This window comes from Protopterus annectens, chromosome 4.part0 (assembly GCF_019279795.1).
Source record: "Protopterus annectens isolate FY-2018-M chromosome 4.part0, PAN1.0, whole genome shotgun sequence".
Taxonomy (NCBI): Eukaryota; Metazoa; Chordata; order Ceratodontiformes; family Protopteridae; genus Protopterus; species Protopterus annectens.
The window spans coordinates 1,855,847,894-1,855,865,466 of NC_056733.1; the positions used below are offsets into that span (position 1 = coordinate 1,855,847,894).

A 17,573-nucleotide genomic window follows, 5' to 3' on the forward strand; every position below is an offset into this window, starting at 1 on the left:
GCCCAAAAGCATCAACTCTAGAAGAAACGTCTGCTGCATCATAACTACACTTAATAGAATGGCCGGCCACCTTGGAAGACGTCCCTAGAAGAGAAGAGCAGAAGTCTTCCATTCAGAGTCAGGGAGATCAGAAACTACCTGACAGACATAAGAAAGAAGAGCCAAAATATATCTGGACATATGGGTCGGATAGTTGGCAGCCCTAAAAGCCAAGGTAGCAGAGCTATAAACTTTCTTAGCCTTTCCATAGTTCTGCTCTCTTTATCAGAAGGAAGTAACCTAGGAAAAGGCGGCTTGTCAGATGCCACAGAGACCATAGAGGGGCCAGCAGAAGGTATAGAGAAATTTGCAATCCTCAGACACCCTATAAAACCTATCAGGTTTCTTGGGGCTTTGGAGCAGGAGGCTGGAAATCTGGGGCCTTATACACAGAAGAAAAGGCATCCAACAATGAAGCTAAAACAGGAGGAACAGCAGAAGGTCTTAGAGAGTCCATTTGCAAACGTTCATAGTACCTCTTCTGAACCTCATAAACCTGCACAAAATTCAGTTTAAAGAACTCCATCATTCTAGAGATTGTGTCCCTAAAAGAAATATCCTCAAAAGGAGTAGCAAGACTTGTGGACTCCTCTTCCTCAAACCCACAGTCCAAAGGAGAGGGAATCTGAGATGAGTAAGCAAGGGATTTGTCAGCTAAATCTACCTCCCCTTCAGAGGAATCCTATTCCCTGGTAAGGGGAATAGAGGACCAAGGGGGGGGGGGGTAGGAACAGAAACCCCGCAAGGAGTATTAAAAGCCTTAAGGGTATTAAACAACCCCGGAGTGAAATGTTGCCATTCACTCTGAAGGTCCTTAGGAGCCGGAGAAACATGCTTTTTTTTTTGCTTTTTTTTCAAAGGGATGTCCACCCTGTAAAATTTAGAAGGGTCAGACCCGAGATGGCATTCAATAAATGTAGTCAGAAATTCCTCTGTAACCAGAATCTGAAGAACACCCCAAAGGACCTTCAGAAATAATCAGCCGCAGTTCCCCCTGTACATCCAAAGCAGATGTCTGCAAGGCCCCCAGGGATGTGCAAGAGGTTGGATCCATGCCAGGCTCCAAAATGGTCACACCAGGGGCATCCAATGGTGGAGGTGGGTAATTCTCTGGGCTTTCACTATCCTTGGGAGAGACGTCTGATGGAGGTGGCACAGCAGAAGAAGTGGACCATGATTTCTTGGCCTTTTTCTTTATGGATGGCTGACCCTCAGAGAGGGAAGTTCCTTCCATGGTGTCTTTTGCTAAATGCTTAAAATATTGTTTCTCCAAATGCAAGGCCAGAGAGAAAAGCCAACTAAGGAGATTCTTTGGAATGAAAGCCTGACAAATAGAACAGGATGTATGGTCGTGGGAAGTGCTGAGTCAAAATAAGCACTGTTCATGACTATCTTTATGGGGAATCTGTCTCCTTCACTGGCATGTATCCTTTCTGGATGACATGAACCCCACAAGCAACACATAAAAATAAAATAGATAAGAGCAAAAAACCTCAATGGGGCACTTATCTAAAAGAGCTTGGGGAACCAGGACTTGAAGAGGGTTTTCAGACCAATGATCGAAATATGGTGTTTGGACTGGCGGCAAAGAAGTTCTGAGGATGATATGTCTGGATGTCATCTTTATGCCCTTCACTTTACACAGAGAGCATACATGTGATTTATGGCAGGTCCAATTCAAAATACTGACTTTCAAAATACCTAAACTCAAAATACTGAGACCAACATCTCTAAAGCTCAGAATACTGAAAACTCAAAATACTGAAAACACACAGGATACCAACACTTATTATATTTCAGCACAAGTACATACTGAAACAAATAAAACACAAACCATATTACTCTTCTCCAAGAATAAGCAGGGGGAAAGTCCCCCTGCACCCCCCCCTGCTACTTAAATATATCAACTCCAAGATTGCACTTTAGTGTAGTGAAGTGCAATCTCAGAGTTGATATATTTAAGTAGCAGGGGGTGTGGGGGGGTGCAGGGGTGCTTGATCCCCTGCCTACACTTGCAAAAGAGTAATGTGTTTCTGTACATAGTTCTGCTGGAATATAGTTGTGTTGCTGTACTGTGTTTTTTTTTTTCAATATTTTGAGTTTCAGTATTTTGAGCTTTAGAGATTTTGGTCTCCGTATTTTGAGTTTAGGTATTTTGAAAGTCAACATTTTGAAGTGGACCCAATGTATGGCATACCTTAAAGCAACCTAAAGGTTTTAGTATACTAGGAGGATGTCAGCCTACTCTTGGTAGGGGATCCCTGTTGTTATGAATACTCCAACAGTGACATAGAAGGACATCAACTGTGCATGTAGCCTTCATTTATATAACAAAGAAACGCTGGAGGTAGTTCAGAAGAAGACATCAGAATGGTTCAGAGTCTCTAGGAATAGCCATATCAAAAGCTACAAGTAGAAATCAACAAATCATGAAGAAACAGAAGGAACACTGTAGAAACCTGAGTACCATGAAGGAAACAAGAGACTCTTATTGCATATAATTTTTCAGGCAAAATGTATGACAATAATAAGACACAATCCAAGGATTCAGAGAGGACAGCTCAAGTAAAAAGCAAAGAAGGTTTATTTCACAGAAAGGGCAGTTAATTATTACATAACCCTTTCAGAAGAGACTGTAGAATAAAAACAGTAAGAAATTTTAAGGATTCACAGAACAAAAATGAGAGATGTGAAATTTTTCCATCATATATGGAAATGGTAAGACCATATGGGTCACAGATTTGTTATATGCTAATAAAATCTGTGCTTTGTCCCATTGCTCATGAATCCTTACCCTTCTGCAACAGTTCATTTGAAAGTGTATTCAGTAACCATTTTTAATATCATGGCAAAAATAATAATGTCTTTTGTGTTGGGGGTTTATACAAAACAATATGACAAATCATGATGTCCCTGATCTTCTCTGACTACAAAGTGTGCCATGAAAAATTATCCAAGAGTTTCAGAGTTCCATTTATGGGACACCACCAAATGCACGAATGTGGATTTTCACCTCTGAAAAATAAAATCTAGAGATTACAAGAAATATGGTTGTGTATACTTACCTGTCACTGAATACAAACACTAGTTGTTAAGCTGTTGCTCATTTTCTCTTTTTATTGTAGTATTAATAGCATTTGACATTCCAACACTGAATAGGACTTACAAAGTAACTGATGCCACTAAAAAAGATACTATACCATGGCCTGTGTTAGCACAAGAGAGTGCAGTTATACTGTACAGGACCATGTACAACAAAGGACTGGCCTTGGGGAACAGAGTGACCTCATCTCTTGCTCTAATATACCACTGTGGACCATCAAGAAGTACAACAGAGACCGCCAGCTATGCATTATGGCTGGATAATACTAAAACAGTTGAGCACGTGGATCATACTGTGACAGACTAGTGAGAGATCAGTGTGACAGTGTGTCTAGCAAGATACAGAGGACTGAGATACCCACTAAACCTGGCTATCTCAGTCCTCAAATCACGCAGCACAAGAGGGCTGAGCAGACAACTAATAAAGTAGTACTGGAAACTGCTGACAGAGCTAACAAATGGTATCAGTTTGGGAACAGTTCTTTACATTTAGTATATCATTTTCCCTGTATGTCCAAAGCAGACGTCTGCAACTTTCCTGATCTGAAATTTTGCATGCATATTTATTTCAGCCACTCCTAAATGGATTCAGTTTCAAGACGTACAGCTTTTTGTTTTCAAGACTATCTTGGCAGCTTTGATCATGTTAAATAACTTCTGCATAGTTGCACAGTATTCAGGTGAAGCCTATGAGAGCTCTTTGTTGATAACGCTTTTACTCTCATTGCAAAGTAGAATCTGCAACACTGTCAGAGAATAGCTATGGGGTGGTAATTGGTTAGTTCTGTGGAGGGTCCGCTTTTGTGGAGGGGAATTATATGTGATACTTTCCACAGTGTGGGAACGTTACTTTCAGACAGAGATCGGTTAATCAAGATGGATACTGGGTAGGGCAGAGCATCAGCTGCGATTTGTAGGTATTCACTTGGGAGGCTGTCTGCTGCTAATTTGGTGGGTTTAAGATTAGTTAAGAGTTTTTTTATGTTGGAGGTAGGTACAGGAGAAAAAGAGAAGGCAGTAGGGAGATTACTAGTTGAAGGTGTGGGTTGGAGGGGAGGGGGGTTGTGTTGTTTAGCTAGTGATAGTATGGTTTGGGTGAAGTGTGTGTTGAATGAGGTAGCAATATTTTCTGAGGAGTGAGAGATGTTAGGAGGAGGGGTACTGACTTTACCTGGGTGGAGGATGGAGTTTATGGAGGACCAGAATTGTTTGGGGCTGTGTTGTGAGGAGACTAGGGCAGACTGGTAGTATTGGGATTTGTCCTGTTTTATTAGCTTTTTGACTGTATGTTACTACAGAGATTGGTTAGTATTGACAACACCTAAACATTGCCTTAAAAGTATGTTAGAGGTTACACAAATTATGCAAAACACAACAGTAATATTATTATCTGTTATGTGGTACATAGAAATAATAAGACGCAGTTGAACAGGGTAAGAACTTTCTCAGTACTGAGCTAGGAGAAAAAATATAATGAGAGACTGCAAACCCATACCAGATAGAGGGTCACAATGCAGGAAGGGGTTGTATGTTACTGGGCAGGAGATATATGGAGCTGTGCTGTTTTAAGGAAGAAGGACCTATAGTAATGAGCTGCTGATATCACATTCACTGGCATCTGGCATTGTATTGTGTTGTGCTAGATATGAATTAATTTGGCAATCAGTGCCATGAACCATGTTTACAGACACTTTCAGACAGAACCTATGCTAATCACGCAGCTTGAGAATGACAGGCTCAAAATGATGTTTCCATGGGAAATGCAATTATCTTAGCTTTATATTCAACAATTCACTATCCCAACATCATAATTCATTCAAGAAATTTAAGCAGTTGAGAAACAAAAGTGATGACGGACCACATTTATAAGTACACTTAATTCACAAGTTCTACAGTGGTACACACACACACACACACACACACACAAACACACACACACACATACAACTACAGACAGGCATGCAAACATTCACACACACAGAATCATACTCATTTTGTTAAAAATGTAACAAAATACTTACAAGTTTTTTACATTTGTAATTCCACGAAATGCTTTTCTTGGAACGGCTTGAATCTGGTTTTCACTTAAATCACTAAAAGGAGACATGAAGAAAAAAAGCTTGTTAAAAACTGCTCCAGCATAGTCCATGTCCTCTAGAGACACAAATATGTAAACACCTAAATAATTTTATATTTGTATATATAAAATGACAATCAGTTAAATAGACCTCCTTTTTCTGAAACAAGTTTTACAAGACTTGTAGTTTAACATTGTCAGAAGTATACATTTTTCTGGAGGTAATATTACTAACTGGAACTCAAATTATTAGTAGTGTTTTACCTAGGTTTGCATTAGCTAAGATATCCTGCATAATCTTTCTTCAAAAATTTCTGAGACTTGTAATTCACTGAGACCCTCCTAGCTTAAAGAAAATGTACATTATTGTGCTATGCTCAAGGCCCAACTAACTTGGATCAGTGTACTTGTATTACGTCAAGTTGCGGAGTCAAGTAAACTGCTTCAGATACATTTTTAAGCAAACATTTGCTTTTCTATACCAGCCATTATGATTTTACAAATTCCCCCGGCCTAAAGATAACAGCTAGCAATGATGGACAAATAATGTGCAGAAATGGCTTTAAATACATAGGAGTCTTACACATAATTCTCTATATCCTTCCAGCTATGCATTAACAAGACAATTTAGATGTACACCTAAACTGTTGCTTCCATTTAAAGGATCACCGTTTATTTTCACCCAAGACCTAGGTACAAACTTATCCATGCCATATTATTCTCTCAACTTATCTGTGCCAGTATAACACTAAACAGTTTGCCAAAAGTTAATTTAAACAAGTTTGATACTTTTTTAATGACGATACATTTGTTCCTCCTGCATTCCAACTTAGCAGTGTTTTCAGCTCAAGGATGTGAACCATACTGCATTCAGCTATAAACTCATCACATTTCATCCCTCACTTGTCTTCAATCAGCTGCAGACAAGTGATATAATATGTGACTTATCCTTCCTAAACTGTAACACTGTCCAGAACTCTAAGATCATCTGATGGTCACTTACTGCAAGCTTGAAAGGAACTATTCTGCAATTGCATTTCTAAAATATCAACAATGTACCAAAAGATATCAGATATACAAATTGTTTTATATTATAAATGAAATTACTCCTGCATTTCCATATGATCTTCAAGCATTATTGCAAAATCAAGCCATCTTGAAAATAAATTTCATTGAACTGTAAAATCTATACAGAACAGCCTATCCAATTCCTCTTCCAAAGGTGAGACTCCAACCCTGTACCCTGTGTTTGTGAGATTAACACATAACCATTATACCAATCCCCATCCCCTTCCCCTTCCTAGTTGTGCTGATTTGTCAATTCTTCATCTGGTTCTCTTAGTATTTGTGTACTGTTAGTGTCTTGCTCTTCCAATTCGTTTCTGACTTTGTTTGCTTTCTGAAACTAGGCATAGAACTTCACCTAGCAAGCAGGAAATGCGCATTTATATTCTGGATCTGTGGCAAAGAGGGACAAAGGACCCCTGACTTTGACCACAATGACCCCAGTTCAGTTACTGGCATGGAAAGAGCACTGGAAGAACGAGTCAGGGCAGGCTGGAGGGAATGACTTATACCAGCTTGCCAACCCTGTGGAAAAAGTATGGTGGATTCTCATAGGATGATTGCTCCCATGCAAATAAAGGTTGCATGAGAACAGTGACTGGAGAACATGGGATCAGTGATCCAAAATCAGTGGAGTAGCCTTCAAGAATTGCATATGTTAGAGCACCCACACATCTATTAAGATACTAAGATATTAGAAAAATGTATTCACTCACAGCTTCTCAGTCACCTCCTCACACACCACTTACTTACCCCTACCCAACATGGATTTCGTCCTCACCACAGCACCACCACTGCCCTCCTCTCCTTCACTCATATCATTGCAGAGGCCCTAGACAACAATAAACTCATTTCCTGTCTCTTCATAGATCTCTCCAAAGCCTTCGATACCGTCTCTCATCCTCTACTAATATCCAAACTCGCAAATCTCCACCTAGCCCCCTCCACACTTGCCTGGTTTAATAATTACCTATCTGGCAGGGAACAATATGTCAAATTGCTCTCATCCTCCTCACCTTTCCTTCCCATCTCCACTGGTGTTCCCCAAGGCTCCATCTTGGGACCCCTTTTAACATCTTCACCAATGATCTTTACACCTCATGCAAAGAATCCTCCCTTATTCAGTATGCTGAAAACTCCACACTTATATCCATCTCAAATAACATTCCTGAACTACACTCCCTGACCCAACAGGCCCTACTATCCACTGAACAATGGCTCTCTCACAACCTATTGATCCTAAATCCCAAAAAGACCAAACTCCTACTTTTCCTTCCCTGTTCTCTTTCTCATCACAAAACCTCCTTTTTTATTACATCTTCTAACAATACAAATATCCAACCTGGCACCCACACAAAACTCCTAGGGGTCATTATCGATGACGAACTCAAGTTCAACCTACATATGCTCCAATGCATAAAAAAAACAAACCAGAAACTAAGTCTGCTATATCGGAACAAAAAATTCCTAACCCCTGAATCTAGACTTACCCTGGGCCAGGCACCCCCCCCCTCCCTCTTATACGCCACCCCAGTTCTTACCAATATCCAGGCCTCCACTCTAAACAAACTGCAACAGACTTACCATAAAATAGCCAGATTAATTACTAACTCCCCATATAACTCACACCACTGCATTTCTTTAAACTCTCTTCAATGGCTTGAACTTCCCCAGTTTCTGCTATCTTATCAATTTCATATGCTACACTCTATTCCTTATAAACCCTCCTTCTGTCCATCTCTATATTCCTTAGTCTCCATCTACATCCCATACCGGACCCTTTGCACTTCTAACCAACAATTACTTGATATCTACCACCCAAAAAGGTCAGTAGGCAAACTACTCTGCAAACACTCCCTTGCCCATGCTTGGAACAAACTTCCCATTGACTTACGTTCAATCTCCCACACCTCACACTTTAAAAATGAACTAAAAGCTTATTTTCTCAATTCAAGAACCTGCCCTTGCCATGACCCTACCTAGTCTTCCTTCTCTTTATGTACCCTCAAAAGGACCATACTTAGTACCTCATTACACCTCTCTCTCCAATGTGTCTAGTATGCATTTGCACAATTTTATACAAACAAAAAATGTTCATTGTTGACCTATTGAACTATATCAATGTAAAATTGTTACTTTCTTCTTTTTAATGCAGCTTTAAATTTATGCATGCATCCCAACATATGTGAATCGTTTTGCTATAACTGCTATTATATCAATATTGTTTAAAATTGTACTTGTTTTAAAATGTATTACTGGAGCTTTTCTCCTTGGGTCTCCAATGAAAATGGGCCACAAACCCCGGTTAGCAAATGTCAATAAATAAACAATAAATAAAATCTGTGGATATTCCCTGGATACCCTTTGCTGATGCTGTACTTATGTCAGCCATCTTGGGGAGGAAGTAGGCCATGAGAAAAAAATAATTTTACCTTCACCCAGTGTAAAATGGTTATCATTGAGGGGAAGGGAGTAGAGAGAATCATGGTCCATTCAAGAACATGGACAGTCACAGTACAGGGTTCTAAAGACAGACCCTCAGGCCACTGGGATGGGGGAACTTCACCCTTATCAGCAGGGTGAAGATTGGGTGAGGGTTAGCTGTCACTCAGTTGTAAGTAGCAAGCCCTGCACTTATGAACAAATGGGTTTAAGATTTATAACAAGAGACATGATGGCTGGCAAGCACAAAGAGAAAAAAGAAAGAACCGTACATTGGTTATGGTTCAAGTAGGTTGTTATCCAATGTGTTTATCCACTGCCTGTAGATTATGTAAAATTCTAGCATTAATGACCAATTTGATAGCAGTTTTTATTCACTGGTAAAACTGAATGTTCACCATTGCCCCTTGGGTTCACTGAATGCCAAAAATCTGCTGTTAATAAAGAGAGCACTAAGGAGGTGTTAATGATTTATAATTTACCCACTGTCTACCGATCATCATTACTGAATAAAGCATATTAGCATATAATAATGATGAACTGCTCTGTCTTTTATAGTTATTTTACTTAACATTCAGGAGGCTTTCATGATTAAATTCACTTCTGCCTTCATTATTAGATAAGCTCACTTTCTGCATAATTAAATTCTACTATAAAGTATATTTTACAGATCCCTTCAATGAGACTTAACTTTTTATAAGCCACAATACAATTGGACAACATGGATCAAAAGATAAGAAAGTAAAAAAAAAAAAAAAGAGAGAAAGAAAGAAAATGTTTTCTTTTAACCTTCTGCCTTATATTGTCTCCTCTCCATCCTCTTTACAATGTAATTTGACTTAAAAATATTAATAATGGTTTTTAAATAAAGAAATAAAAGATGCACCAGTACATATTGAGACCTGTATAACTAGTGAGCTCAGAAAGGTATCAGTAGAAAACAGGCTCACCATTTGCAGAACATTTCTACGCTCTTCAAAAAACAACATATGGACCTGTAGAGATGGCAATAATGTACTGCCTCCCTGTACTTTAAATCACTACATTAATGACCACTGGGGTCTTTTTAAGCGTAGTCATGTATCCCAAATCTCGGACACGTTCTGGTAGCCTTGATAAGTTTAAGCAAGGGTTTGGGTGATGAAGCATTTACAGGCAAGTACCTGGGAGATGAACCATTTACATTGGTACTGAAACATGGATACATTTCTTGCTCCCCTTTCAAATGTCCAAGTTACATTTGAATTGGGAAAGGAAGAAACACTGTTTCACATGGATGGGGAACCTGTTCCACAGAAGGGGTAGTCTCTGGGAAACATACCTGTCTCTCCGGCAGGTCCTATTTATGTCACAGGCAAGGTTTAAGTCTTTAGAATGGGTAATTCTGGTGTTGTTCATTTTGCGGATATGTAGGATGACCATCAGAGTACAGTCAGATGATGCCTTGTCTGCCAGGCATAAATCTCTGCTCAACAGCCTTTTGGAGACAGAATACAAGGATAGGACTTAGAGGGATTCTGCACAGGACATGTTATTTATGCCTTGAATTATTTTAGTGAGAAGTGAGCACTGTACTTGATAGGTATAATAAATGCTGAATACCGTGGAGCAATGACCTCCATGGACCTAGATGTCATTCCTTTCTTTAATAATTGTACAACATAGAATGATTTCCTCATCACAGACACATGATAATCATAGGCTACATTACTGTCTACATCTGTCCCTGAGTCCCTGGCTCCTGGGTCAACTCTTAGAGGTATGTTGTCAATATGGCAGTTATGAAAAGTTGCTGACTTCCTGAAGGATACTATTATGCTTGTCTTAGCATTTAGTTTTAGTCCATGGATCTGACACCAGCTATTTGTCTATACCAACCCTTATTGAAAAACATTAGTGTTGGTGGGGAATTCTATGACTACTCCTAATTTGCAGTCATCTGCAAATTTTGCCAGTCAGAGGCCCTTGACATTGGCCTTGACGTCAGAGAAGTAGATGTCAAAAAAGAATGGTCCCAGGAGCGATCCCTGAGGGATTTTGTCAGTGACTGTCTGCTATATAGAGTTGGACTCCCCAATTCTAACTTTTTTGTTCCTGTCTGTGAGCCAGCTGGACATCTACATGGTGACATAGGTGTTTATACCTAACCACTTGGGTCTGTCAACAATGGCTGAGTAGGGTATTGTGTCGAATGTTTTGGCCATTTCGAGGTAGGCGGTATGAACCATTTGGCCCTTGTCCATTCCTTTACCAACCTTCTAATAAAATTAATAGTTTGAGTAGGCATTGTCTTCCCTTGACAAATGAAACTGGGTTGGGTCCAGTATCTGGAGGTTTTCTTTGTCATTATTGATCATTTCCATGATAATTCTTTCTAAGCTTTGCATCTGAGACTAATGAGACTTACTGGTCTGTAGATGGCCTGCCTTTGTGCAGATGGAGGACAATTTCTGTTCTCCATTTGTGAGGCATGAAGCCTGTTTTGAGGTTATGGATAAATAGTGAGTCTAGAGGAACTAATTGGTCATGTTTCATGCTATTCAGAAGGCAGACTGGGATATTGTCTGGGCCCATCGATGCAGTTTTCTTCCCCTTATAGAGAGCCTGAGGGACTGTTTCTTGGTGATAGTAGAGGATGTTATATTTGATGGTATTTCCTCAGCAGAGGCTGGTGGGGAGAGGGGCAAGTAAGAGATGAATTTGTCTGTTGGTTGGTTTACTACATCATCTGACTTAGTATAGGTTGCTTTATTAACAATGATCTCTGCACAATTGTGCATTACCTTTGGGTTTGAGGACACTGCTGAAGAATACCTTGTGATTGTCCTTGGACCTGGAGGTCAAAGTTTCCTTACATTTGGATTTGGTAGACTTTAGTCATACTTTGAGTTGTTTGTTTAGTTTGATGAGAGCACTTTTAACCTGTTGGGTTCTACACCTCCTAATTTTTGGCATGATTTTCTTCCTTCTGTTATGCATTCTACTGATGTTGTATTCCACCAGGGTGACTTGTTTTTTAAGATATTTTTGTACTTATTCCTGGTCATTACAGCTGACTCTACTCAGCTATTAACATGCTTGTATAGGGTTTATGTGAACAGTTCTGTGTAGGCAGCAGGTTCACAGGTTTAGGGGGCTTGACGTTTTGTCAGATTATCACTAAATAGTAGGAATTTAATCAGAGTAGTTTCTGAACATTCCAGGGTTAGCTGGGGGTTCTGGGTTTTGTTTTTACTTCAAAGGAGATGGTTTTATGGTCTGACCATACCAGAAAGGACATTATGCTAAGGGATATGTGGCTTTCTTCTATATTAGTAAGGACAAGATCCAGTATGTTTGCGCCCCTGGTTAGTGCATTGACAATCTGATCTGGAGAGTCTGTGTTTACAAAATCCAGGAATGTCTATGCCTGCACGTTTGGTGTTGTATATGATTCCCAGTTAGTAGTTGGTTAATTAAAGTTGCCCACAAATACAGTATTAGGTTGTATGGTGAGTGTTTCCAATAAGCTTAAATACATATTATGGGTTTTATGGGTCATAGAGGGTGACCTAAAGCTTCCAAGGAAATTGTATGGGATTTTATCTATGGTGATTTGAACACAGAGGAGCTCAAGTCCAGCCTTGTGGTACTTATTTTTATGTAAACCAAGATACCACCACTTTTACTCCCCTGCCTGAATAGTAGCTGATCTATGTGTGTGGAGGGCATTATGACTTTACACTGTTGGGGTGCTGTCTTTGGCTTTAAACAATGTCTCACTGACGGCACAGATGTTATCATTCTCTAGAGTGAGTAGAGCTTGTAGGGAGTAACGTTTCTTTTGTAGATTCCTTGCATTGAGCAATAGCACCTTTAAGTTTCCTTGGTTTTGTTTTGATTTGATATGTTGGAAGCATTTTCAGTTTGGCATTGCCTAAAAAAGGTACTATGGGGGAGAACAATATTTTTGCTAATATTCAAAAAACTAGAGGGGAGGAATGCAGACCATCTCTTTCCATGCTGATAAATACTGCACCCAGTTAGAACAGTCAGTTATTAAAGTCGGTCATCTTCTGTTCATATCGTGGCAGCATCCTTGGAGAAAGTAGAATGTTGCTAAATGCTAGGCTCATACCAGCCTGGGACCCATATTCCAAGAGCTCCATGATGCCTCTCTTCATATACTCTATGGAGGTACATATTGGGTCATTTATACCCACATGGACTATGACTGAGTCATACTGGTACTTGTGATTGAATTACCTCAGTATGTGTGTATGTGTGTAATATGGTGGATCCTGGCCCCTGATAGGCAACTGACTGTGACTTTCTCCTTACTCAGCCTGGTAAGAGGGACATCAGTGTGTCTCTCAATGGAGTCACCAATGACCAGAATGTTGGACTGTGTGGTAACTTGCCTTATGGGCTTAGAAGTTGAGGCTCAATGAGATGAGACTGTATGTGCTGATGTGGGTGTTGTTTTGAAAGAGTGCACTTGGGGCAGATGAAGGCATTTGTTATGTCTAGGAAGTGTTTGGTGTTTAGGAAGGCAACATTTAAGTGCCTCAGCATATGTGGGTCTATGTTTCAGCTTCATTCTGTGTGTCATGGGTGCAGCATGTGAACTTCTGACAGCCTGATTGACCTTATGAGTACTTTTATGTGATAGCCTTGCCTCCAGTGACATTTTGCAAATACATCCCTTATCAGTTTGTTTGCAAATTAGCTGGTTGTCAGTAAACATGAGGAAATTTCTAAATTGCCTCAGGTAGCCATATCCACCAAGGTGGTAATGGAGATAGTGGGAAATTTCATATCCAACAGGCCTTTTTTATCAATTAGATGGTTAGGGTGAGAATACAGAATAAAATCAGGAGAATCTGGTTTGCAACTCTGGTTACGTTGCTTGTCAGTGCATAAACTATTTTCCCTGTGTGTAACTAGGCATTGGTGAAATTTCAAAGGTACTTTTACAGTCAAAATTTCAACTCAAAGTTCTTGTCTATACATGGCAATGCTAAACACTTGAGGGGGAAACTTTTAAAATACACCCTGATGATTTATGGGTGAGGTATTTAGAGAGAAATTGTGAAGTTAGGTTACTCAGCAGCTAATTGATTATTAAAGGAGTAGAAATGATTAGCTTTGCCAGGAATGAGGAATAGTAGGAATTCACCTAATGGACTACTGACTTGTTAATACTATTGCCGGTCTCACCACAGCTTCGCTCCGCTGGGATACAATGTCCCTTTGCTTCTTCCCTGACCAGAAACAAAAGAGTACCACTAATCCTAAGATAAGAAATGTTCATCTAGGAGTGTAATGACAGCCCAATTACAGCTCCCAATATGGAAAATCAAAGCCACATGTGGTTAATGGATGTCAATAGCTAAGAATCACTGCATACCGAATGTTTTGCTGGCAACATAACATTAATAAACTATAATAAGCAGTAACCAATTAAGACAAAATCACCACAGATTTGACTTTAAAGCAACTGAGAAAGCAGGCCCAAATATGAAAAACTTTACACAAGCAGTTAAAAAGGTGCTGACATGAACTGTGCTTTGATGAGCTGCATGCCCTTACACATTGTATATACTGCCATTCACATTTATAAGTGTTTTGTTTACAGGGCTTGCACATTGTACACTTCAGACAAAGTTAAATTAGTCATTGTGTTACAGTTGCCTTTAGCACCGTGTGAACAGGAAGAGCTTCTGCCCTTCTCCAGAGGAAAAGCAGTAGTATTTGTTAGTTTACTAAGTCCAAAGCAGCTGTGCAGACATCAGTCTATGACAATTCATCTTGAAAATTTGCTAAGACAGCTCAATGTAGTGATCATAACATTAGGTATTCTACTTAGGGCATACAAGACAAATTGAATATAAACATTCCGGTTCCAAATAAGTATTGAAAACTCAAAAAAGGGGTTTTCTGTGTGCCCAACTCCAAAAAAAATAATACTATTGACCAGGTTATTCTGACAGGGCCTATGACCCTTTTGTATTGGAGACCTGAGGATATAGGTTTCCACAAAGCCTGAACAAAAACTGCAGACGATTACACATACATATACAGAATTAAACTGCCTACATAAAGAGACATCACAACTCTGTATCAAAAGATTCTGACCAGTATTAGGTTTGTGCCACAACTGCAAACTAATTACAAATACATGCAGTTAAACTATGTATACAAAGAGGCATCATAACTATGTATCAGAAGACAATGACCAGGTAGTAGTTTAGGTGCTGAGGAAAAATCTTTGCTAATAAAAAAAAAATATCTATTTACAAACATGTGTCTGGAAAGCTTACTACAGCTGATGCCACAATAATCTTCAAAATAAATACGCTGGACATGTAAAAAACAGATTTAGTTTAAAATACAACATGATATATCAGCCTAACCATTTCTAGGAAATACAAGTCAGTCCCGTTTTACTGCTGATCATGGAATAGATTTCGTAAAAGACAACTTCGCTACAGAATTAGCTGGTTTGAAAACCCTGCAAAAATGTAGGTGGTATTCAAAGTCATTGGGCAAATGTGGCAGGGTTATTTGTGATGTCTGCGTAGCTAGGAGTCTATTCATAGAGGCCGTTTATTGTAACAAGCAATGCATGCAATTTAGTGTAAGCAAATAAAGTTTATTGACAGAAAAAAAATGAAAAATTGTGTAAAGTGGTGTTCTTACAATTCATAGTCCAATAGGCATGTCATATATGCATCCGTTCTTAAAAGCATTGCTGCATGTTTCAGATCTACTTTGCAAACCATGAACCATGTTGACAGAAGTGCTTACACAGCCCACACTGAAGTATTTCCCCCTCTATCCCATCAGTAGTTTCTCCAAGAATACACACGCACTTCAATGACGTTTCCACCAGAGATCTCTTTAGTAGTCTGCCCCTGCACACACACGCACTTCAATGACGTCAAACGAAACATTTTCACCACCGACTCCTTTGGTAGTTTGGCCAAGTATGCGCAAGCATTTCAATAACATGAAATGAAATACTTACCACACAGACCCCTTCGGTAGTTTAATAATGTATGCAAATGTACTCAAAGAACAATAAAATGAAGTATTTTCACCTCATTTTAGCTCTACACAAATCCATTTATCCAGGGTTCTTTCACACACTGCTTGAATAAGTTCAGGGTCCTTTATATGTTTTATATGTAAATGAGAGCCTTTTACATTTATCTCCATGGGTCAGAGTTGTATGCCAATATGTAAGACACCTAATCCTCGGAGTAACCCCCCCCCCCCCAACATTATGCTTTTACAAAAAGAAGGCGTGTTTACCAAAATGCCTCCATGTTTCCGTAGTCAGCATAGGTCACAGACACTGACTACATTTATATATCCCCATACCACCACTACTCATGGAGTGCTACTGCACATTCACAATGGCCAGGACTATGCATTCCATCCTACCTCCAGAATTCATTTTAAGGAAATTACTACTTAAACGCTAACTTGCTTTGAAAGAAACAAATGCTTCCCATATTTTATTTGGAAAAATATTTAAAGAATTTGCAATTATCTATGCTGTATCTTTGATAGTCTGAATAATAATAAATGAAAAAGGACAGAAAATGACAAGAAATCAAGAGTATTGTTATGTGAATAAAATGAAACTAGTACATTTCTGGTATTATATTCCAGCTGAAACAATTTATCGTATGAAGTGTTTCTGAGCAAACGGCCCTTTTAGAGACATCTAGAAAATTATTTAATTGCATCAGTTATCTTCATAAACATTTTACAGCTGCTCAGTGGAGCTGCTTGGTAATATTACAAAGTACTTAAATTGCCAGCTCTTTTGTATAAACCTGTGATAGGTTATATAAGATTAATACTTTCGTACGTCTGTAGCAAACTAAGTGACTATATAACTGTTTTTCACTTGCACACCTTGGCCAATAAATATATTTGCATGTCATAGCCTGTGTCTTTGTAGACAGTCCATGTAAGAATCAGTGATGAATGAAAGGCTAGCGTTATTTATTCTGACCTTAGTTTGTCAAAGATGTCATATGATTGGCATCATCTAATTCCAGAACACAGACATTACATCATAGAAGAAAAAAAAACCCTTCTCTGCTGACACTGGGTTAGGCCACGTCACTAAAGGCACTTTTCTGTTTTTCATTAGAACAAAAGAAAAAAGGGCTTGCTTTGTTGTCAACAGAATAATTACATTTTTGCCTGTCATCTAGTCAATGTCATGAAATTACAGTAAACAAAGTATCCATACTTGTCCCACACTAACAAAACTGCATTGTTATAGACATACAAGGCATCTCTATCAAACCATTTCCAGATATCTGGAGCCTCTGCAAACATGCCACAGAGCATAAAGCAAAAAGAATTGATTGCTATGTCGCAGACCTTACTTAATAATTATTGACTGATTTACTGATACACACACACACACACACATATATTTATCTACATGTATATGTGTGTATATCATGATATTCTGTAATAATTCCATTATTCTACACCAGCATCATATTTGAGTCCTCAAACCTTCAAGTGAAATAGTAAATGCTTGCCATAAGAATTTACTGACTTATCTTACACAAACAAAAACAGAAGTTTGCCTTTTGCAATACTATTGGATGAAGTCTCAAGAACAGACTATAACATCCTTTTTACTTAAAGAATACAATATCCAGGTGTATCTTATGCATATGCAATGCTACAGAAAGCACAGTTGTTCCAAATGTCAGCACATTAATTATATTTGTGATTGTATTTGTATAAATGTTTAGAAGTATAGTGTCATGTTTGACACTTTTAATCTTAATGGTTTATCTAGCTTTTTTTTTTTTGGCTTACTCTTGGCAAC

General features: G+C 38.9%; 1 protein-coding gene across 1 annotated transcript in view; it reads right to left on the reverse strand.

Annotated features, from left to right (window-relative positions):
- The window catches only part of LOC122800048 (slit homolog 3 protein-like), a 2,083,326-nt gene that overhangs the window by 769,886 nt on the left and 1,295,867 nt on the right, over window positions 1–17,573 (reverse strand). Inside the window, exon 5 of the mRNA XM_044069531.1 lies at window positions 5,163–5,234. Coding sequence (XP_043925466.1) covers window positions 5,163–5,234 — 72 coding nt within the window. The remainder of the gene's footprint in view (window positions 1–5,162; window positions 5,235–17,573) is intronic.